The sequence below is a fragment of the Lepeophtheirus salmonis genome, chromosome 8 (genome assembly GCF_016086655.4).
Source record: "Lepeophtheirus salmonis chromosome 8, UVic_Lsal_1.4, whole genome shotgun sequence".
Lineage (NCBI taxonomy): Eukaryota > Metazoa > Arthropoda > Copepoda > Siphonostomatoida > Caligidae > Lepeophtheirus > Lepeophtheirus salmonis.
This window is the reverse complement of record NC_052138.2, coordinates 2,283,342-2,307,518: the sequence shown is the minus strand read 5'-3', so window position 1 is coordinate 2,307,518 and position 24,177 is coordinate 2,283,342. Positions and strand designations below refer to the sequence as shown.

At 34.7% G+C, this 24,177-nt stretch overlaps 5 protein-coding genes across 5 annotated transcripts; 3 read left to right on the top strand and 2 right to left on the bottom strand.

Annotated features, from left to right (window-relative positions):
* The first annotated feature begins 327 nt into the window (after window positions 1–327).
* Ns3 (nucleostemin 3) lies at window positions 328–3,691 on the top strand. The gene has a single exon (XM_071890476.1). It carries the CDS (start codon window positions 328–330, stop codon window positions 1,879–1,881), a length of 1,554 nt encoding a protein of 517 aa, XP_071746577.1. The 3' UTR covers window positions 1,882–3,691.
* Window positions 2,082–2,778, top strand: Atf-2 (Activating transcription factor-2). Its single transcript, XM_040717635.1, has one exon. It carries the CDS (start codon window positions 2,082–2,084, stop codon window positions 2,706–2,708), a length of 627 nt encoding a protein of 208 aa, XP_040573569.1. The 3' UTR covers window positions 2,709–2,778.
* On the top strand, window positions 2,780–3,691 carry LOC121122603 (exosome complex component RRP43). Its single transcript, XM_040717634.1, has one exon. It carries the CDS (start codon window positions 2,780–2,782, stop codon window positions 3,617–3,619), a length of 840 nt encoding a protein of 279 aa, XP_040573568.1. The 3' UTR covers window positions 3,620–3,691.
* Cdk7 (Cyclin-dependent kinase 7) lies at window positions 3,632–5,001 on the bottom strand. The gene is made up of 3 exons (XM_040717633.1): window positions 4,851–5,001; window positions 4,489–4,797; window positions 3,632–4,439 (listed from the first exon to the last, which is right to left on the bottom strand). The coding sequence occupies exons 1-3, from the start codon at window positions 4,909–4,911 to the stop codon at window positions 3,775–3,777; spliced, it is 1,035 nt and encodes a 344-aa protein (XP_040573567.1). The 5' UTR covers window positions 4,912–5,001; the 3' UTR covers window positions 3,632–3,774.
* A 12,861-nt stretch (window positions 5,002–17,862) lies between these two features.
* On the bottom strand, window positions 17,863–22,261 carry LOC121122775 (phospholipid-transporting ATPase IH). Its single transcript, XM_040717816.2, has 2 exons — window positions 21,122–22,261; window positions 17,863–21,037 (listed from the first exon to the last, which is right to left on the bottom strand). Exon 2 carries the CDS (start codon window positions 20,639–20,641, stop codon window positions 18,149–18,151), a length of 2,493 nt encoding a protein of 830 aa, XP_040573750.1. The 5' UTR covers window positions 20,642–21,037; window positions 21,122–22,261; the 3' UTR covers window positions 17,863–18,148.
* Between the last annotated feature and the right edge of the window lie 1,916 nt (window positions 22,262–24,177).

Below are 24,177 nucleotides of genomic sequence, written 5' to 3'. Positions count from 1 at the left end.
TTGCTCTTTTTTAAAAGAGAGCTCACCTTTCAACAGTATATATACGACACATTATATAATGGTCCAAATATAAGAACGAGTTACTGTTAAGTACAAAGCGCGCTTGTAATTACATCAAAAAAGAGTGTGTGAATGAGAGGGAAGTCCGAGGATTCTGCTCCTACATAAACATAAAAATATTATGTTTATTCTACTTAAATGTAGAAAAAGCGTACACGCGCTTTTCAAAGGAAGTATAGAAATTAATAGGCAGCTCCTCCTGCAAGGGTATTCTCACGGAGAGGCTATTCATTTGACGCATCTTATTGCGTAACACGTGACTTTGACATGACTAAATCTAACCCTCTTGGGAAATCCTTGCTTCGCAAGAAGCGGCAGATTCGAGATGTATCCACCCGGCACACTTCTATCGCGGATGGCGCCCCGTCCATATCCATAACTGAGAATACGTCTATTGACGAGTTTATTGCTAATGCTGAGGCGGCTGAAAGGGAATTCACGGCTCATCGTGGATTCTCTAAAATCATTGTTCCTGATCATGGGGAAATGGAATCATCGAAGAGAGGTGATGGGGCCCTGCATCATCATGAGGGAACAATTGACGAGGAAGAAGATGAAAACGAAGACGAGTTTTGTAGTATTCCCAAGAAACCAGATCATTTTGGAGTGGATGCTGAGGAATTCAAGAGACTCGAAAATCAATCTTTTCTGCAGTGGAAACGTTCATTAAACCGAATTCAACTAAAATATCCTTCTATGCCTTTATTCGAAAAAAACTTGGATTTTTGGCGGCAACTCTGGAAGATCCTTGAGCTCTCCGATGTTCTCATTCAAGTAGTTGATGCTAGAAATCCCCTCTTTTATGAGAGTACAGATCTTGCACTATATCTACAAGAAATTGCGATGAGATCCGGCCTTAAAAAAAGCTCTGTACTACTCCTCAATAAAGCAGATTTCCTCTCCCGAAGACAAAGAGAGATTTGGTCCAACTATTTTAAGGAGAGTGACACGCTAACTATATTTTTCTCTGCAATAGGAGAACATGATGAGGAGCAAAGTCAGGATATTCGTGATTTATCATTCAATTCCCCCAATATTCTCTCTCCTCAGTCAGTTCTTGAATTATTTAAAACCTTGGGTCGTCATCCCCTCACCGTTGGCTTTGTTGGCTATCCTAATGTTGGAAAAAGCTCTTCCATAAATCGTTTCCTTAATCCTGGAAAACGACTACAGGTTTCTGCTACCCCTGGAAAAACAAAGCATTTTCAAACGCATGAACTCGAAGGAGGCAGTCTCATACTGGTTGATGGTCCTGGTCTTGTCATTCCGTCTTTCAAAATGACTAAAGCTGAAATGGTTCTAGGGGGTATTCTCCCTATAGATAATTTAACAGATTATATGCCTTCAGTCGAGACCTTACTTCAACGCATATCCTTCGGGGATATTACCAAACATTATGGGATAATGTCAACTAAAATTCTACAAGCTGCAGATAGAAGCGGAAGTCCTGCTAGTAAATTCCTTTCTGCATTTGGTCTGATGCGAGGCTTCATGAAACCTGGAGGTGTTCCTGATACAGCCAGAGCTGCAAGATTAGTATTGAAGGACTTTGTTCAAGGGAAATTAGTGTATTGTAGTGGACCCCCCAACGCAGACCCGGATAGCTTTAAACCTCCCATAGAAGATGAGGAATTAAGTTCTGCTATCAAAGAGGCAGAGGATTTGTCAATAAGGGAATCATTTCCTGAAATCTCACGGAGCTTCGGAGTTCATGTCAGAGGAAAAAAAGGATCTTTACTTCCTGGACAAAATAAGAAACATCACTCTAACAAAAAGAAACGTGAAAAAGTTCGGAGAGTCTATCCTGACTCCAACTATTGAACTGATGGCAGAGTATACATACATATTATTATTGCCATTATTCACAATGTGGAGCTTGAATTTTTGTATGTCCTTCAATGATTAAATATACTATATATATAATATATAAAAACATCAAACACAGCTTCCCATAATTTCTACAATTCAACGAGTTATTTACTTCTATCTTGTTTTTCAGGAGAAATCAATGGCAATTCAATATGCCAAAGAGACCCTCGGTCACTATTCCCTCAACAACTCCCAAGTTATTAGATACACCAACTCCAACCAAGCTCCTAGAAGCTGTTGATGAAGCTGGGGTATTTCAGGACCTTTCTGAAAGCCCCTTCGATAGAGACTTTCGAAAAGCAACAAAAAATGAAGAGGAAGTACTTAATACACCCCAAATTTTACCTCCGACACCTATTGAGAAAACTTCAAGGGTTACACCAGTCAAAACTGGGCTTAAACCCATTGCTCCCAAAGATTCGAATGCCCAGTTAATTCTTAAATTACCAACTGGTCCTTCATTCTTTCTCTCTAATCTTCCATTTGCACTTCAAGATCCATTAAAGCCTGAGAGCAATCCTCATCTTCCTACAAAACTTTCTCGAGCAGAGGATGTGCGTGAAAGAAATCGATTTGCAGCGATTCGAAGTCGTGAGCGGAAGAGAAAAAAAATAGAATATGAATTGGACAAGTCAAAAAAGTTGCAGCAATTCAATACTTCTCTAGTCCAAGAAAATGAAAGTCTAAAACGAAAGCTTCAAGAGTTGGAGACAGCCTTAACCAATAAAATTTGCAAATTTTGTTCTTCTAGATTAAAGGATACCCACGTATCAAAATAAATTGTTAATTCCCTTAGTTCATTACTAAATTTTGTTTTATACTTATGTTTTTCTAATCATTTTTCCAGAAGATGAGTGCCTCAGAGGTGTTTCGACGCGTACAACCCAAAGAATACTTTAATCAACATGTGGATAAAGGTCTTCGATTAGACGGAAGAGAAGGAGGACTCGATTCCTTAAGACCTTTAAGCATTTCTTCCGGCTCCATTACCACCGCCGATGGTTCATCCATTATTAAAAAGGGAAATACTATTGTTATATGTGGAATAACTCTCCAAATCGCAACACCTACAGAAGAACATCCTAATAGAGGCTTCATCGTGCCCCATGTAGATTTACCTACTATGTGCAACCCAAGGAACTATAAATCCCGAGGACAAATCTCAGATGAAATCCAGGTACTCTCAAAATTCGTTATGGATATTTTAGAAAACTCGGGCGTCATCAATTTGGACACTCTCTGTATTGTTCCTGGAGAATATGCTTGGGTACTTAAAATCGACTTCTCTTGTCTCAACCACGATGGAAATGTTAAGGATGCAATAATAACTGCACTCATATTAGCTTTAAAAGAAGTTAAAATGCCTAAAGTCGAGACTTTTGAAGAAGAAGATTCGGATAAAACTCTCATCAAGGTAGTTAAAAACAAGTATTCTCAGTTACAATTACAATGCATCCCTGTTTCCGTTACAATGGCAATAATGGAAGGAGATAAAATTTTGGTTGACCCAACGGAGGAAGAGGAGAGTTTCGCTCCGGATAGCATTACGCTTGTATTAGACGCAGAAGACGAAATGTGTTACTTTGCCAAACTGGGAGGAAACCCCATTTCTGATGAGTTATTAGATAAAATTACAAATCTTGCTCGTCAACAAGCTCTTACTGTGAGAAAACTCATTAATAAAAACTAAGACAAACATGCATTTCTTTCTATTAAAAATTATATTTGATTAAATATTGAAATAATGAAAAAGTCAAACTTATTTTTCCATGTGTAAAATAGGTCATATGGGGCAAGATTTTGAGGGTGTGTGGTTAGAAACAGAGTGTCATGATGAATACACGTTCAAAACATAAGCTTCTTTACAAGTCCACTTGCTTCTACATTTTCAAGGATCTTTCTTTTGGACCCTCTATTCATTAGTTCTTGATCCTTTTTTTTCATCGAGGAGGGTAGAGGAAGATTTTTTCCATTGGAGGGGGCGGGTGGTTTCTTGAAGTAATCAGAAAGAAGAGCTTCTTTGCAAGTGTATCTCTTAAGAGGGTCCAAAGACATCATTCTTTCGAGAATGGTGATTAAATCATCACTTGCAGCGGTGAATATATCAGTAAAGGGAGTCGCAGGATATGCCTTGAATTGAACATAATCTGGTAATTTTGTATGACCGGGCCAGGTCTCTTCAGTAGGTGTACCCATGGCCTGAAATATTTTTGCTAATTGATCTAAATCTGTTTCACCAGCGACAAATGGTATTCGCAGCAATAACTCTGCGAGAATGCACCCAACTGCCCAGACATCCACGCCAACACCGTATATTTTTGCTCCGAATAGGAGCTCAGGTGAACGGTACCAGCGTGTAACAACAATATGAGTGTATTGACGATTTGGAGACCCGTAGAATTTTGCCAATCCAAAATCACCAATCTTGAGAATGCCTTCAGAACTTACTAATAAATTATTGGGCTTTAGATCCCGATGAAGGATCCAATGATTATGAAGATACTCGAGGCCTAAAGAACAAATAAATCCCTCTGTTGTCACTCTACAATTTTCAATTACCTTTTAATGTTTGTAATAAGTAACTTTTGACATTGGCAGGGGTCAGAATAATGGAAGTATCCTTGATGATAACTTCAAGATCCGTATCCATGAAATCCATGACAAGAGACACATTGGACTTATGTCCAAAGACATCCAATAGATTGATTATATTTTCGTGATGAATCTCTTGGAGAAGTTTGATTTCTCTGAGAGCAGTTCGATTAATACCATCCTGAGCCTCGGCTCTCGATCCTAATTTGATCTTTTTCACGGCAACTATGTCGTCAGTCTTGACATCTCGGGCTTTATAAACAGTTGCAAATTGACCTAATTTGAACTGTAATGTAATGCCATGCAGTTATGATGAATGGTGTACTCACCTTCTCCAAGAAAGTCGATCTTTTCATAACGAGATAGTTTATCTTCAATCTGTAAAGGCATGATTCACGCAACCTTTGACTCCCTCCATCACATTGAATGTTTATTTACTATTAGTGTTGCATCAGTCCTAGTCTTCCCTCTCCTCCTTTCAATCTTTTTTTTATCGGTTCGATCTTTTTTACCATTCAAAGGTATTTTCTGCACTCCTAGCTAGAGGATTCAAGAATATAAACGCGAACAAAGTAATTAATGATAGCAGGGGCATCCTCAGGAGGGAGGTGTAGCGCCCCCCAATCAAGGATTTTTAGTTTTTATTTGAATATTTTTCTTCGTTATGAGGAAAATAAAGGGGCATTTGGCCAAATTATCCAGCAGAGCAAAAAATTTAATTTTTATAAAAACTCCAAAAACCAAGCCCCCCTAGCTAGAACGTATAACCGGTATAAGTTCTAGTCACACACCTCTTACTTAAAGCTTCAGGTACCTTGTCTCTTAGAAGGAGGTTATGTTAGTTAAAACTAGTTTTGTATCAGTCCTCATTTAGGACTGAAATCTGCAGTCTTGTAAAAGTTCAGTCTCGGTCCGGTTCAGTTCAGTTCTGTATAAAAGACATGACTATGACTCATAATGTGTCCTTAATGGCCCTATCAGTTCTAGTACTGACAGTTCTTAAGAATTGACATTCTTAAAGACCTGTCCTAAGGGTTGTTAAGACCAGAGCCCTTTAAGTAACCAGTCTTAAGACTGAACTGGACAGGACCGAATGAATAAGGACTGACAAATAAATAAATGAAACTTTCCCAACTGAAACGATGTAGTTAGTTATAGTGTTACCAGGTGGGTTGAAGCAAAATCGGCTATTTGTACTTCTAAAATAGGCTAAAAATCGTATGTTTAAGCAACATATTTATTTAATTTTTTTATGGCTCCTTAATATATCTTTTATCAAAGCTTTAGCGGGACAACTGAGGCTGCTCCGAGAAAAAATGTATTATCGCTTAATAATATTAGAAAATTCCTATGGCTGTCTACAAAAGAAAAAAAATACCCCTAAACCACTGTTTTTGAATGTGCAGGGGCGTCTGTAAGATTTTTATTTGGGGGGAGGGGGAGGGAGAATATCAAATTAAAAGATCGCGTTCTTTTTGTAATTTTTAGAAATTTTTATTTTTGAAGGCTGTCATTATTATTTAATTCTTGCAGAGAGAACTATAAGTATGAAATAATCACTAATCTGTGATTTACGAAGAGTGACTCTGAGGATTTGTTCTGGAGTTAAAACTTATAAGTAGTGATGAAAATCAAGTGTATTCTGGCTTGTAACACATACAACTACATCGGTCTATCTATACTAAGCTTGTAGTTTATAGTGTTGGATCTGTCTAAAAAAACTAAAAAGACTGCAGTCCTATCGGTCAGTCCTAATAAGAATTTTCAGTCCTAGGACCTAGCCTTATCGGTCTTTTGTAGTAACAACAACAGCTGAAATGAAGTGGTTAATGACCAGTGTTTCCAGGCTAGCTGATTTTTGACTTGTATAGGTGAAAAAAATATAATTTAGCACAAAGTTGGCAATCTTATTTGATCTGGGTAATAGTTTATCTGATTTATGGCCGATTTCTAGTAATGTCAGGAATGTAAATTTAAAGAATGAAGGTACGTTCACTGAAGTGCTTAATCACAATTTGGTATACATTTATTCTTCCTTTTTATCATCCTTGAGTAGGGTAAGTTGATTTGATATTTTTTTTTCTCGAATTTCCATTTTGGACACGCCTTGATAGTGAGAGTTTGCTCATATGATAACGAAGAAGAAAATTTCTGAGACGAAACTCAAATAGTTGTTTGAGGAAATTGTCATAAAGATCTACTACCTATATTTACCCTTTAATCAAGGAAATATGGAATACTGAAAAATGTGAAAAAAGGGGAAACAAATTATATTTATTTTGTTAACTTAATAGGCTATTTGCTTCCATCTATTTGTGGGACCTTGAAAAGTATATGAATAACACTATAGAAATTATATATTTAAACATTTATAATATCAGCTGTATCAAAAAAATATTTTCGGACAAGATTTTAAGCTCATAATAAGTTTTTAATACCTTACCTAAATTGATGTATATTTTAATAAAGTTTTCATGTAAAACAGCTTACACTCTGTGTTTTATTTTTAGATTATTAATATAATATTTAAAATATATCAACAGAATGAGATTATGTGGAGAGGTCCGGCAATTTAAGTATTGACCCTTCTAAGAGAGCCTGCCTAATTTCTTTATAAATCAAACTCTCAGTAAGACCTGGTTCACAAATACCGCGTTGTGAGAAATCGATTAGATATAACCAATATTAAGCCTCTGTATGAATTTTTGTAATCTTTTTGTAGGTGACTATTCTGAAGAAAAAAATATAATTAAAAAATCAAGACTTTTTAAGAAAAAATCTTGGAAGAAAATTTCATTATGTGTTAATAAATATTGTAAAAACATACTTTTTTTTTGTCGGATTTATGTCATATCAAATTTCATCATAGAATAAAATATATTTTTTGGAAGCAATGCAAAAGCATCCTACTTTATACTGTTAAAAACAACTTCTTTAACTTCTTTTGACTGAAGTTTAGTCCTCTGTATAAAGTTAAAGATGTAAAGTTGTTGTTTATGAAATTTATTATCAATTTAATTTCAAAACAGTTTACAATTTGATGCAATTTATAATGCAGTTCTGAAGGGTAGGTGCTTCTGGCTCATAAGCACATCAACCTGATTACCAAAGTCAACCATCTGGTATGATTTAGAGACCCTATTTTCCATTCAGTATATTTTAAATTCACATTGCCTGGAGATTTCCCTAGAATATACTCAAGGAGGAGCCTCCGGTCACAACTAAAATCACGTAAGAAGTTATCAGATAGATTTGTCTCTTCCATGCATTGCTCAATTTTTGGAATTTTACTTGAGGTAAAATTTGGTAGTCAATCTCACAGAATTTTCCAAGTTGCCTAGATAAAGAACTTGGACTTTAAGAACTACCATCAAAATATTTAAAAACGGCTCTTAATGGACGTTCATTTTGATGTAAAAAGCAATCAATTGTATGCAATTTGTAACTAAGTAATTTTTCCAGTGAAGTAACAAGAACCATTATTTGTGCTTTAGTTTTCTAAGTCGAAGCACATTTAAATTCTTCCAGAATACTTTTTACTTCTTCTGTATGACAAATTCTAGTTGTACTCGATGTGTCTCCATTTTTGCTTCCAGGCTCTACACTAAATGTAAGATGGTGTTCAAGCTTAACCCCCTTCACTTTTATCGTTAACCTCTTCATATTTTAAAGTGTATTAGTCAATTTTTCCGTCTTCTCTCCAATGGATATTAAATTTTCTATATCTATTTTTTTGCCGCTTCACTTTTGGTTTTAACACTGCTCTTTTCTCGGTCAATTTTTAATTTGTCTAAAAAAAAAGTTTAACCACTAACTTTAAGATCTAGCAATAATACATTGGCTAGACTTGCTCCAATATTGGAGGAGATAATTTTCCTGATCAGCTCCATTACATGCCTAGAAACATTTAACAGGCAATACGCTCCACTTGGACTTTTAAAAGGCTTATATACATCGCTTTCAAGAACTTTAAAAAAAAATCATATTTTAATGCAGACTCTTGTGATCAAGTACCCTCAAATGTGTCTGAACAATCTTTCTGGGGCCTTTGAATCTGGTCTTGCAATTTTTGAGCATTAATTGGAGCTCTTTGGTCCCTTTTTGCTGGCTGTTTTGTCTACAGCTCCTAATTGGAAGTTTACTCTTGAAACTATTTTTGTTCTTTGATCACGAACATACTCGCTTTCTTCAAGAGGAATTTTTTTTTAAAGGAGTAAGTACTGACAATATGTTTTACAAGGCAATTTACATTTTTGCATATTACATAAAGATCATGACATGGTTGGATTGGTAGCTTGTATGTACCTGCAGAGATGTCGAAAAGCTTGTCTAGTTTTTCTTCTAAATTATATTCTTGAATAGTTCACAGTCACCTTCTATTGATTTTTTTTGGCTCCCCCTTAAAGCAAACTTTACAAACCACTTTTACCACATAATAATCATTGTTTAATGGCAAACGTGGGTTACCTTGTCTCCAACTTTCAATAAAATCTTTAAAAATTAGTTTAGCAATCTCATAATCTTTCGCATTCGGTTCATTTTTTAGAAGAAAATAGCTATACTGAATAACTTGACGGAGGGAAGAAGGATCTATCTTATTAAGAGGACAAGGATTTCCTTTTTCATTACATTTTCTTTTGAAATGTCCATAAATTCTTAAAGCACTTCACAGAAAGAAGCATCCATGAGTTTTTCCTTGCTTATTGTAAATTATTATTATTATATAATTAATTACAAGCAAATTAAAAGTTTTAATGTAATAACTCACAGCACCCCCAGGGGCAGATCAGCTATAAAGTAGGCATATTTAACCTAGAACCAGGATTACTATACATATGAAACAAGCACTCATTTTCCCCTTCCTTTTTGACCATCATTTTTACATTAGATATTTATGAAAGGAAAACAATCGTGTAACAAATGTCTTAAGATCTTTTTTTTTTTTTGAGTTGGTCTATTAATTTTATATTATCAAAAGTACCACCCCTGTATTTAATTTATTTTACCCTCTATGGTCTAAATGAAGATATGATTTAGGAAATAAATAATTAATTATGTTATACACTTCTTAATCAAAGATATGAGCTTAGGGTTCATACATTTATCACTTGAAGAAAAAAGTACAAGTTTTGACCCCCTCGCCTGCTCATATTGACTGAAAACTTTGTTACATCCCAAATAAACTTCTCGAAAAAAGATGGACCTATCGATGAAACTAACTAAAACGAAGACAAATTTACATACTTGTTTTGAAGATTTTAAGAAAAATTTACATGAAACTATCGTTTCGTCTAAAAAAATTTAAATGTAAAAGTTTTCGAAAAAGGATATTTATTCAAATTTAGAAATTTAGTCTCTCCCAAAAAGTTTAACTCACAATTAAAAAAAAAAAAATGTTTTTCGTCTCCACCCCCCCACCCCCGAAAAATATTTGACGAGCTGTTGAAATCCTCCTCATCACTTTCCTGATACAATTCATCTTCCTAAATTAGACAATTGTACACATATTGTGTGGATCATATATAACGACAAATTATCTATAATCTTCGATATCATTTAAAAAAGTAATTGAACAAAATAAAATTATGAAAATATTGAATTACAAAACGTAGACGCTAAGAAAAGTAAGCACAACGATCCTTTTTTAAAAGACTTTTATGCCTTGTAAATACTACAGCATTCTGGAACGAAGCATTGAACACAATATCGATGGATTTCAATGCAAAGACACCTATGAATAAACTTATGATGATAGTCAAAAAAAATCTTACGTTTTACTACATACCTAGATATTTAGATGTATATAATTGTAATAATCTTAAATCGTAGTAAGTAAATAAATTATCAAACTAAACAATTAATACAAAATCAAAATATAAGCATTAATCAATGAAGCATATATATAATATATAGGTGAATTACACCATTATTTACAATTGATAAATAAGAAAATAATTTTACTTGTTAATGTCCTGTTAATATACTTTACAATTGTCAAGGAATATAATTTATTATTTATTGTAAATGACTGTTGAAATAATTGTTCTTATATCCTAGAATTTTTGTCACATTGTAAGTATTTAGTGTACTCCGTAATTTATTTATTGAATTTTAATGTGAAGATCCTAAATCCTGACAAGAGGGATATTTAAGTATGATGAAAAGTGAATTAGTAATTCAGAAAATGACTCCCGACTCAATAATATCTCTTGATCGACACTCCTCCATCCTGAGATCATCTCTGACTCTATAATTATCAAGATGTGCTTGTGATCCGAGTAGTCCATGATTAATTATATAGTTATTTCAGCATGAATCATCCTCAAATATATTAGGTTGGGGGTAAAGTAATTTCGTATTTATTGCTTTATTTCAATGGTTTATAAGAAGTGTTACAATCATCCGATTTAAGCAAAGTATAATCCGTTCTGTTCGATAACTTGTTGTCAACGAGAATCCAACTTCATAATCTCATTCTCGTTGAAACCCTTGTCCATGTTGGCAAAAAAAAACCTCCGACATACAATTTTCAAAGCAGCCTAAAAGCTCGTAGTTGGATTTCGGTTAGTGTTGTTTGATGTAAGTGCTGTCTTGTCTCGCGTTTATTACGACAGAGGTTTCGATGGTGCCTTTCAAAGGGTGTCTTGGGATACTGTGGGGTTTACTTTAAAAAAACAAAAAAAAACAGAGTGATCAAAGCAGCCTTTTAAAAGCTTGAATATTAGTTTGTTTCTATTTTGTTGGTTTTTGGAAATCGACTTAGTTATTAATAGGGACAGTCGGTAGCATAAGTATTCAAATGACAGAGGTGAAATTCTTGGACCGACTGAAGAGTAACTACTGCAAGCCATTGGTAAATAATATTTTGATTAATCAAGGAACGAAAGTTTGAGATTCGAAGGCGATCAGATATCGCTCTAGTTATAACCAAGGCTGTGCACTTAACGGTCTAGTGGTTCAAGCAGTTCTTGTAATTGAACCGTGCCAGGGTGATACAGTTATATCTTAGTTCCAAATAGCTAAGGGCTTCTGATGGAAAATGTAAAGTTGTTTTAGGCACCAGACAGTGTAAATAAAAGATGGAAGGGATGGGGTAGATCAAGGATCCAGGTCCGCAACTAAACTTCTCGATGCCCTATATTATAATAACTATAATATTTCTTAAGCTAGGGTTTCCCAAACTTTACTATGCCAAGGCCACCCTACACTAAAACATTTTTAGTTCAAAACCCTTTTACGAAGCATATGTACTATGTATATGTAGAGACTGAAAGCAATCCACAATTCTCCATCTTCCTGCGCCCCCCCCTTTGAAAACCATTGCCTTAAGTAACCTTAGTTTTCGAGGACCCTGCTGGAACTTGGTGCACTACACACTCTGCGTATAAGGTAGCTGCGACCCTGGTTCTATCTAATATCATTTCCTAGCAGTACAAATTTCCTAGCGACACCACATGTATTAAGTCCCTGTTACCGACCTAGCCTGTATAAAAAAAAAACAGAGACAGAAGACTGGAGCCGAGATCAAAGACCGTGTATGGCAACATGGTTAAAAGCGTACAGTCTCATCATTTTGAAAAGGAGATTTATTAAAGTTTGAGGATTATAATATGCAGAGTACTAATGAATAAATTGTGTATTAGGCCGCTATAAAGTTAAATACGTTATAAAGTGTACACGTTCTATAGAACTATTTAAACAGAAGATAAATAAAGTTGAGTGACGTCATGAAGTACCGAACTTGATAAGCTTATATGGGATTTGTGTAAGTGTGTGAAGAGATGGCGGGAGCAAGACGCATGGACCATTGTTCATATCAGCTGCATGTGCTATGATTTTCGAGGGAAAAATGAATTACTGCTATAATAAGAAGAACCTTCCCCATAAAAATTACATTATTGCAGGAAATATATTATACTTATATCTAAATTCACATATGTTTATTTTATTATACATTTGAAAAAGAGTTTACATCAAAGATAGGCGAGAATTCTTCTTGTAGAGCAGTGGCTCTTAATCTGTTGTGAATGCCTCATTGGAGGGGAATGGCGGAGTTGCCAAGTTTGGGAATGACCGGTTGGACAGAAGAATCACTGTTTCAAAATGTCACCAATTTCAATTGAAATCACAACCATTTACAGACTGTTTAAGTAAATAAAGAAACCTATTCATAAATGAGTTATTGTATGTAATGTTTGGATAAAAGTAACAACATTGTTGCTTAAAAAATGTCAACTACAGCTCCTGCAAACTCACGCCTCTCGCATCTCAAGAACAAGGCCATCATCTACTGAACAGGCAATACTGTTTTTGCAGAGTAAATCCTGAACGAATTCTAAGCCACCATGCCTGGTTCGTCTCCTCACGATACTTAAGCAGCGCTCACGCTACTGGTTATATTTCCCTCCTCATACCTGCGCTAGTTCGCGTTTTTCAGAATGGCTGAGATCAATACCAAATCGCAAAACGGCATGGTTGTCATTTAATCTTACTTACGCTGTGACATTTCAAAAGTTGAACTGAATAAAAGTCATACTACCGAGAGTATGCCTCTAGTATTGCATTAATTATATATTTTTTATGGCCAAATAAATAGAGATAAAAACGTACCAAATCTTTTCATGATTATTTTATTTACATGTGATAACATTTAGTAAAAAAAAATAAGATATGAAAAAAAAATATAAATAAATAAATAAGGGCTGCAAAATGGCAGAAAAAAATAAAGCGTGTACGATTTACGAACTAAACACTGCACGGGATTAAAATTCAATTTGTCAAATAATTTTAGTGCTGTGGAAGATGGAAAGTTGGCTCACTAAAAAACGGGTATTGGAGAAAAAAGGTTAAGAACCCCTGCTTTAGAGGGAGATGTTACCCCCCACGGTGTTACCTCGCTAACACAAAAATACCATATGTACTTTGTTATCAGCTGTCGATTGCCTCATCTCGCTTGATACGTCATGGCTATTTCATAATTAATTCTTTTTGATAAACAAAGTAATAAGTTATTCTATAATTATGCTCCATTTTCAAAAAGTCAGGAATACAATTTCTTGTTGATCCCTCATCGTTTTTATAATATATATTGGCCATTTTATTATTTATATGAATAAATTTTGGCTATCATACACAAAAATAAATGAATACTAATATTTTAATCAAATATAACTAAGTAATATTATAATATAGTATCGAATAAAAATACTATGTAGATTTTAATTATATGTAATTCATTTTAAAAATGGGGAAGAAATAATATGAGAATGATAGTTTGGGAATACTTAAGAGATAAATGGCAGTTGGTATGATTGACTTATTTGGCTAACTACCAGATGATTTCAGGGTGTTTTACAGTTTCTTTTTGGATGAAAGGTTGCGTGATACAATACATATAACGACGTGCCCCAGGACTGATTAAATAAGGAACAAAAAAGAAGAAAGAGCAACCACATCAACCGTTTTTCCTTTTCTAATCGCTATACTTAGTTTTTTCTTTACACACATCCCTCTTAATTAATAAGATTTAGGACTGAGCTAGACCTGACCGAGACAGAACTAGAGTGGACTGCAGTTTTCAGTCCTAAATAAGGACCAATACAACACTAGGTAAAAGTGAAAATACAATCTACCAACGAGATTCCAAAATTTACATTTAATTCCAAATTGATTTGTTTACTGATATTTTGTAAAATTATGAAATTGAAAAAAAGTTTTTTTATAACATTTGGCAATCCTTCCTTGGAAAAGAAATAGAAAAAATGCACAAAATCCGAAGATAGACAGCCAATTCTTCCATACTTTGGAACTATTACATTCAATAATAACTATCAATGGGAATTATTCAGACTTTACATCGTTCATTAACACAAAAATATACACTTTATTTTTTTGTCAATTGTCGATTTTCTGCCTCTGTCCCACTAATCAATAAACTGAACGTTGATTGGTTGAATTAGAATGAGCTCCCTGAACAATTACACTGTGTCACAAAATGAAGGTCTTGGAGCGCCCGCAGCCTAAAACCCTCATGTATTATTGTTTTTAAAAAAACGTTGAACACGAATATGACCATTAAACATTCACCCATTATAGGTTTGGCCTTAAAACCTTTATTTTAAATAAAGTTTTTAGAGTATAACTACGATTCAGTTCCATATTTACAATTCAATTCCCACCCCTCGGAATATTATTGCAATCTATATTCACGGAACCTAACCAGCGTATTATATTTAAACTTCTTCGTAAATATTAAAAACTAAATTGATCAAAAATCAATGAAAATGGACTGTTTTAAAAATTGAGACATAAAGTTTATTTTATATGACTTCAGCAAATATAAAGTACTTAAGGAAAAAAAAAATAAATTAGCTTCTTAGTAAGGTCCATCTTTTTTGGAAGTTTTAATAGTCATATTCGAGTTCTACGGCTTAAATAACATTAATAAATGTGGGTTTCTGCCTCCGTGCCAAAATGCTGTTGCATGGTCTTATCAACAATTATTGAATAATAATTCCACACTAATAAAGAATAAGGAATGAACGTTTTTTAGTTTGTAAATAAAGCCACAGAGTGTGGTGTTGCCTTGTTGCATAATAATTCAAATCCTTGAATGATAATAAACTACTTAAATATAAACTACAGGTGTATGTTAATCATGTAGAGGATATTCTCAAAAAAAATTAAACAACATTCACTCACACCACTTTGCAGATAATGTATATAAATTTTAGTTTGGTCATGGCTATTGGAAAACTACAAACTGATTTTAAGCCTATTCCCCCAGTTTCTTTTCGTATGAAATGTTGGAGGATACCATTTAGGTAACGACGTACTTAACAATAACGGCTAATTCGAATTCAACCAATTAACGTTCATTAGCAAACAAGCAGAACAATCAAAAGCTGATAACTGTTTTTTTTTTTTAGATTAGACAACGTTATCTTTATTGTTTCACACAACATTTTATGCAAAAAGAAACAGAAAAAAACCCCAAAAATACTTGGTAGTTAGACAAATCCAAGTGGTCCATTAAAATCTGAACATTTTGAACTTTAAACTTCTACAAGATATAATTTATTAATTACCAAGAGAATTTCAACAAAATTAATACTCTAAATGGATGTGTGTCTGAGCTCGCTTAACTATTATTGTTGACAGCCAATGATGTTTTCCAGGCGGCCGTTGTACTCCTCTGTCATGACGTCCCTGTGTTGGCTGGAAGTGGCTATGAAGTCCTCGGTGTTTGGATGACGGATAATACAGCCCTTGTTGGCATCAGTGACATAGGGGACCAAAAGCGTAAAAAAAGATTTCAAAAGAATCATTTAAAAGATTCTTGTAACAAAAGAGATTGGTTTCTTTCATTGCTGGTGTGAAACCCCGAGATCTCTTGCATGGGCACTCATGGAATTGAGAGGATTGACCTGGGATATTTTCTTAAGCTCCTCCGGGTACAGTTTGGCCTTTTTGGCAGAGCCCTTCTTTCTCTCCGACATTCCAAACTTTCTAACGGCGTAGACAGTGGTGCTGGAGATGCCCAACTACCAAGAGAACGTGAATGGAAATTCGTACATCACGTTCAAGTGTGACTTTCTCAACTTGTACGTAAGCTGGAGAGCTCAGGATTGTTTTGTACCGAATTGTTTTTGCGTCAATAAATCGAAATATGAACTAATTTAAATCACTCAACCTACATTAGTGGTCCATGTTCAGATTTCAATGGATCTCTTAAATACTCCTAATATATTGTCATATATTTCTCCACAATTTTTAAAATGAATTACATATATAAATATATTTCATAATAATAAAATCCAATTTTATTCCATAGTGAATTATAATATTAGTTAGTAATATTTTATTAAAAGCCAAGCCATACATTTGTATTTCTATATGATAGCCAAAATTACCTTCATAGAAATAATAAAATGGGCAATATATATATATATATATATACGACGAAGGATCTACAAGAAATTATATTCATATCCTTCTAGGAACGGAGTATAAATATAATATCACTAAAGAAGGGATCTGTGTAAAGGAAAAACTAAGTAATGCGAATAACAAATGAGTGTGCTCTTTTTTTTCTTTTTGTTAATTATTTAATCAGTTGTGTGAGTGTAAGCATCTCCCTCTCAAAAACGAATTATTTTCTATCTTTGCTTTAAATTGATTTAAAAATGCATAATTAAATAAATATAAATGTAATTATAATAATTTTCCCTATATTAATGCTATTTTAAATGTAGAAGGTTCTTCTCATTATAGCAGTAATTCATTTTATCCTCCCTTCCCCCCAGTCATGTAAGAGGCAGCTGATGTTAACAAGGGTATTAATTCAGTAATACCATATGTCTCGCTCCTGCCTCCTAAAAAACCATATCACTTATTACTTCGTTTATTTATCAAAATAATAAATTACAAAATAGTCAGTCTAGTGGTTCCAGTTTTTGAACCGCTAGAACGGACAAAGTAGCACTGAGACCACACTAAATTGCTTATTGTACTCAGTTCTTGTGCCTTTGTTCCTATATAGAATGTACAAAGAAAATACAATATATATAATAAAAAATAAAGTAGCTTTAATCAATAAGTCATTTTTCTGAGGTTTTTTTATTTGTCCAATTGCAACGTTTTCCAATGATTTTTTTACATCGCTAGGGTGATACAGTTGTATCTGAGTTTCAAATAGCTAAGGCTTCTCATGGATCTGAAAAAGGTTTTTTAGGCAGCAGAGGGTGTAAATAAAAGAGGTAGATTATAGATCCAGCTCCACTACTAAGCTTGTAAATATTTCTTAAGGAAGGGTTTCCAAACTGTACTTTGCCAAGGCCCCCCCACACTAATACATTTTTAGCTGAGGCCCCCTTTATACGAAACATGTGACAATGAAGTTGGGGACTGAAAGCAATCCTCAAACCCACAACTTATTCTTCCTGTACCGAACCCCTAGCCTAACTCCGTGTGCCCCACTTTGAAAACCATTGTCGTAAGCAAACTTTGTTTTGGGGCCCCTCCTGGAATTGCTGCGCTGTTTGTAAATAATATCATTTCCTAATTTTCTAGCAACTCCCTTTGTTGTAAGTTCCTGTTACCAAACGGAGCATGTATAAAAAAGAACCGAGACAGAAACCGTCGAAAGGAAATACCTGAGACAGGTACCGATAAAACCGTTCAACTTGAGCCCGGTGGCAAAACTTTGGAAATAGCCATTACGTATCAAGTGAGACGAATGAATTGAGAGCTGATAACAAAACTCATAGGGTATTTTTAGGAAAATGTTAGGGGAATGACGCCGTGTGAGAGTTCGGAAGAGGAATTAGAGATTGAAAATGATTTATAAAAAAAAGTTATTAAATTTTAATAATAATGTTTGATGAAGATGTTATGATTTTGAAAATAAGTAATATGATAAAAGTGTTATTTTATACATGAATAGAGGCAAATCAATTTGAAAGGATTTGCTGCAGAAATTGTTTGGGGCATGATTGATAACTACTCTATCAAAAAGTTATGCACCATAAATTATGTATAATTCAGATGTTGAAGGGTTTGAAATTTGTGGATGACTCATTTGAGAGTTAAATAATATTTAGATGTGCAAATATTATGATGATAAATGTTAAAGTTTATTCATTGACAAGTCAAATCTTACAGTTTTTTTGATTTTGCTTTTGATTGCATCCTCATTCGCAACCAGGAAATAATAGGCGGAACGAACAAAGAACTTTGGCAAAAGGCAGGACAACACAAGCAGGATAGATATAGCCCACTTTGGAAGGGATAAAAATAATAGTTCATAGACACCAAATTCATTGCTCTCTTCAAAGAAAGGAATGAATCCTTTTTGAAGAATAAATGTCACAATTCCATATCCGAAAAGAGATAAGACAATTGAAAGAACAAGTTTAGGGTCAAAGTACTTGGCATCAAAAAGTATTTGATAATTGGTGACGAGGATTGTGGATTCCCCGATGACGGTTCCCATGCAGAATAAGTCTCCAAGACCCATGGAATTCATTGTTGGCCAGGCGAGTAACCAACCAAAGAATATGACAACAGCTTGCCATAGGCCAAGACAGAACCAAGAGACAAGCTTGACGGCTTTGAGTTGTTTATTCCCGACATTTCTTTGATAAATCCCTGGATTGTTCCAAAGTGTTTCCTCGGACTCTCGTCTCTCAAAGAGCCCAAATATCAAAACTGGAACGGAAGTATATATTGTATTGAAACAAGTAAGGAAAGTGCCACTATAGAGAGACGTCGCTGAAAAATTGGAGTAAAATGCGATTAAAAATTGACAAAAGAAGCAGACAATGTTTTTATAAAATGAATATTGAACCACGTAGGCGACTCGATCATAAAACCAATATCCATGCACTAAAAGTGTCCTTCTCAGAAATTTAAATTTCGAAAATGCAAAGTCCGCTGCTCTCGCTGCACCCTTTCCCTCCAATCCAATAATTCCAAATCCCACATGCGCTTCCTGTATCATTGAAATATCATTTCCACCATCTCCGATAGCTGCAGTAACAAAGTTTTTGGTATCAATTTTTTTCACCATGCGTACCAATAAACTTTTTTGAATGGGGCTCAGTCTACAAGCAATGACGGAAGTAACCGTGCCCAGAACGTATGAAAACTTATTCTTGCAATTTTCATTCTTAAAAATGTAGCTGAGTAGCTTACCATCCACCACGAGGATTGTGTTCACTCCTGAACGCTCCAATGTATCATTCCTTTGTCGATCATATACTGAAGAGATCAAGATATTCATATCCCGCTCAATAGACACGTTGCAAATTTCAATAATTTGACTCCCTCTAGGAATCAAGCCACATGATTGAGCAATGTTTACTGCGGTCTCTTTTTTGTCACCAGTCAGCATACAAATCATTATACCTGCTTCTCTCAATGCCTCTAGAGTTTCTTGTAAATCCTCTTGAAGTTTGTCTTCAATTCCAGTAATGCCAGCAAAACTTAAATTATTTTCTACAAGAGAATATGCTTCCCTCACAAATTTAGTTCGGTTACTTTCAATAACTGCTGAGCGAGCTACTTCAGCTTTTGCATTGAAGGATGTATACTCATCTTCCGTCAAGGTTCTATATCCCAGAACAAGTGTTCGGAGACCCTCCTCGGCAAATTCATCCACAAGGGATCTGCTTAAATCGGAGTAATTTGAACTTATACTTTCAGCCATAGTAGTTTCGGCTCCTTTTGTCAAAACGAAAATCTTTGACGTTTCTTCACACTGAACAATCACTGACATGGATTTACGAAAGGAATCAAATTCCAGTTCATCCAATTTTCTATAATTTCTAATTTTCCGATCCTTTGTTTGAATAGAAATTATTCCATCATTTGTTTCCCCCAAGTAATTATAGCCTCCCTTACGACATGCTTCCAACAGAGCTTTTTCGTCTGGACTTGAGGCAACGAAATTATCTGAGTCGATTTGAGCAGAGTGACACATAGTTAAAATCATCAGAAAGGGACTCCATATCCCTTCCTCTTCCTTCAATGATAATCCAACCCGACAATTTTCATCCACATACTTTCTAAAAGTCATGACATTAGTTGTAAGTGTTCCGGTTTTGTCAGTAAATAAATGCGTGACTAGACCCAAGTCTTCATTGACATCTGAGGTATTACAGAGAACGTTTGAATCATAGTAGATCATATCTCGTCGATACAATCTGGAACTAATCATTTTTTGACATTCTAATGTTATATAAAGGGAAATTGGAATGTAGAAATTAAAAAGTGTAAACCAAATTAGGGAAGTGATAATCCAAGCCATAAAGTCCACATCCAGGACTTGTCCAATGTACCATTCATTGGCAGTATCCTCAAAGTATATTTTATATTGTGTATAGAGTTTATCTCTGACTGTAGAATACTCAAAACCGAAATGCATGGTTAAAATGGTTGAGATCAATATCTGGAGAAGCATGATAACTCCATAAAAAATTAAAAATTTATTTAGAGTTCTTTCAACGACAGAAAATTTATTTTTAGTAATCCGGGAGTTGAGTGACATTTTAGTTTGACTTCCAGTAAAAACACAGAGGCCGAGAACTTCCTTTGTATTTTTAAGCTGAGTGGAGGCCATGAGTAGATTGGTTTGATTCAGAGGAGTTGAGAACTCCTCAGTATCTCTTTTTCTTCATTGTATCGAAAGAGAGTGAGGCGGCCTAAAAAACTATCAATCTTAGGGTTGGGGACTTCACATTCCACAAATCCTCGAAGGTTGTTTATTTCCTCTTTGGTCCTTAGATATTTTGTTAGATTACAAGAATACTTTTTTTTTAAGCTCGTTTCACCATCTAAATTGGCGGTCATTGCAAAACATAGGCCATTATCATGGCTAGAAGATAGAACAACAATATCACAGGGAACAATTTCATTTTCTACAAGTCGTAGTATGTCTCCGACAGCGATTTCACGCGATTTCAAAGTCTTTAAATTCCCATTATGAACAACACTCACATTTCGCTCATTTGTGGACCTGTAACAGATAATCAAAAGCAATTAATAACATAATTATTATACATATATTAAAAAGGACTCATATTTAGAGAAAGTATCTGACCTATCCTTAATGTGCCTCAGATAATCTTCGTAGCCTTGTTTGATCATAGTTACACTCACAACAAATACAAGAGAAAGGACCCAGGAGGAAGGATCCAAAGGGGCATCCGGAAGGATTAGGGTTAGAATAAGAGCAATAATAAAGTAAATGTTCGCTGCTCTCCGAAATTGTTGTACTAAATTTAAAGGAATAAAGTTGAAGAGGGTGTATTTGGATGATTTGAAGACATTGGACACGAATTGATCAGTTTGTATCTTTGAGGGATCAATATACCCTGAGCGGGTAAGGTGCTCTACCAAAGGAAGCTTTGTTTCACCAATTAAAACATAGCGTCCATCATATTTAGGATTCGATCTCCATTCCAAATTGGGACTCCAGCCAAATCGAGGTTTAAATTGGAGACATAACCTAGACCAAAAACTCGGAGGCTCTGACACATTACTCTGTATATCAGCATATCCAAGGCCATTAGGCAGGAGCTTGATATCCAGGGATTTACTTTTTTTATGGCAGTATACAGAAGATATATTATTTGCAGGCCTCAATCCTTGATCAGTACTCTTATCATTAAAGTCTATTTCTTCCTGTTTGATTACAGTTGAAGTTCGAGGCCATCTTCGCGGTAAGCTCTGCGTTAGTTTTCTATCCATGTTTTTACTTTGTTCTATAAAAAATTTAATGAGTCCAGGATGTTCATCCTACACTATGTATATTAAAATGTTAATATTTTCTCTCTGCACTAATCCTGAAGAGATGAAGAAGGAACTTAAAGTTTGTACACAACATCAAAGATGAATCCTGATGATGACACTTGAGTCAAAGGTGTTTTGACTCTTGAAAAAGTAATATATGTACATAATTTATTTGTGCGTGTGTTCGAGGAATACACATACTAACGAACACTATCATATAACTAACAAAATGATGAAAGGCATATATATTAAAAAAAATCAGGTCACCCTTGAATATATAGAGAGCTTTTTATTTAGGTATAGGTCATGCTATACCTAGAATCAATCCACTTACTGTCGCTCAACATACGACGTGTCCTTACACTAAACTCTCTTTTTTTTCGTGTTCTCTGAGCACATGAATGAGGAGCTCTTGACTAATTGACATGATAGAAACCTTATCAGAGCAATTACTATTATTTGTATAAATATATGTATTATTTTTTCGCCAGATAAAGTGAGTGAATAAATAATATGAGTAATGATTCTATATATCCATGAATGGAAAGAATATAAATATAACTTTGTTTGGCAAAAACGAAAATGATAACTCATGGGCGATTAAATGTACATACAACAAGAGAACTTTCCTCCAGCTTTGAGCGTGCAGAGTCTTGTTTGAAGAAAGGAACTTTACCTATTTATATTCATAAGGTCATTTTTGCTGGAAAGTTTCTTTGAATAAACATGAAGAAAATAAGAACGGGAGTCTGGACAACATTTGTATTTTTAATCTAATTATCTTGCATTTCCATTAATAGATTATTTTGATAAAGGATTTGGAGGCGTTGCAAATTGCACTTACAGCTCAGTCAAGTTATCGATTAGTTAAATGTTGTACCGAGTTGTCCATTGCAATATGAATACTTTGAATTTTAAACTTCAACAATATATAATTTTTTAATTAACTATAGAATTTCTACAAAATGATTGCTATAAATAGATGTGTGTCTGATTCCTCTTAATCAGTAATATAGCTACCCTTAGCGGGGTAATGAGTGCTTCCAGGTGGCAGAAGGCCTGGTACCTACTGTGGATGTAGTCCTCTGTCATGGCGTCCCAGTGCTGCCTGACAATTGTTTTGAGGACTTCAGTGTTTGGATGAAGGACACTGCAGGCCCTCACATACACCCCAAAGGTGTAGTCGAGGGGGGGGGCAAAAGTGTCAAAAAACAGTTCAAAAGACTCATTTAAAAGAGTCTTGGAACGGACCAGATAGGTTTACTTCATTCCTGGTGTCAAAAGTGGCATCTCCACCCTCACAAGGCTCTCTCTACCCACCTTTTTGATAGCTCTCAAGACAGTCTGGTTTTGAAACCTCAAGATGTATTGCATGGGCCCTCATGGGCTTGAGGGGATTGACCTAGGCTGTTTTCTTTAACTTCCCCAGGTACAGTTTGGCCTAATTGACAGAGCCTTGATTACTCTCCAACGTTTCTGACTTGCTGACGGGGTAGACGGTGGTCGTGGAGACACCTAATTGCTTGGAGCGTGCGAATAGAAATTCGTCAATCACATTCAAGTGTCATTTTCTCGACTTGTACCTTAGCTAAAGAGCTCAGGCTTGTTTTATTTTGTAACTAATTGTTTATGCTTCAATATATCAAAATATGAATTAATTTAAATTCCTCAACCATCATGAATTCTTATATTAGTAAGTGTTCGGATTTCAATGGACCACCTGGTATACAAAAATCTCATATATCAAAGGAAGGTTCGCGACTATCTACATCTTATATATGTTTATAAGTCTGTTTTTGGTGTTATCACGCATTGAATCCAAAACAGTCATACAAATCAGTTTGTAATTTAACAAGTAGATGTATAAAATGACCTAGGATATTCCAATGACCTTTTTTTTCACCTCCAAGATCATTAAGAGGTTTTTTTGACGGAAACAAAACCTCCTTTTACATTTCTCTTTCTATGAATCATCCCTCTTCTTTTTCTATGCCTGTCTCTTTGTGCATCCCTCACTCTTTTTCTTTTCTTTACCTTCATTCTTTGTTTTTATTTCCCTGTATTCATCCTAGCAACGCGGGTCCACTCTGCTAGTATATTAATATTGGCAATGTATTTTTAAAAAAAAACAATTTAAACCAAAGATAGGCGAGAATGCTTTAGAGGGAGAAATTAACATGACGACCACCATTGAAATCGTTTTTAATTGGTAAAATTATTTTTTTCTTTACACAGATCCTTTCTTTATATAATGTTAATACGTCAACGTTTCCCTTTATGTCTGAATGTCTGTCTGTAGTACGTACATACAAACATTTTTGATTGAAGAAATAACAATATAGGCATATTAATGAAACCTCACAT

Excerpts from the sequence above, each read along its gene's own strand:
- Ns3 (XM_071890476.1), top strand. The coding sequence starts at position 328 with ATGACTAAATCTAACCCTCTTGGGAAATCCTTGCTTCGCAAGAAGCGG.
- Atf-2 (XM_040717635.1), top strand. The coding sequence starts at position 2,082 with ATGCCAAAGAGACCCTCGGTCACTATTCCCTCAACAACTCCCAAGTTA.
- LOC121122603 (XM_040717634.1), top strand. The coding sequence starts at position 2,780 with ATGAGTGCCTCAGAGGTGTTTCGACGCGTACAACCCAAAGAATACTTT.
- Cdk7 (XM_040717633.1), bottom strand. The coding sequence starts at position 4,911 with ATGCCTTTACAGATTGAAGATAAACTATCTCGTTATGAAAAGATCGAC. Across the intron at positions 4,798-4,850 it reads GATCGACTTTCTTGGAGAAG|GTCAATTTGCAACTGTTTAT; the intron begins GTGAGTACACCA and ends AGTTCAAATTAG. Across the intron at positions 4,440-4,488 it reads CTTATTACAAACATTAAAAG|GCCTCGAGTATCTTCATAAT; the intron begins GTAATTGAAAAT and ends TTTGTTCTTTAG.
- LOC121122775 (XM_040717816.2), bottom strand. The coding sequence starts at position 20,641 with ATGGCCTCCACTCAGCTTAAAAATACAAAGGAAGTTCTCGGCCTCTGT.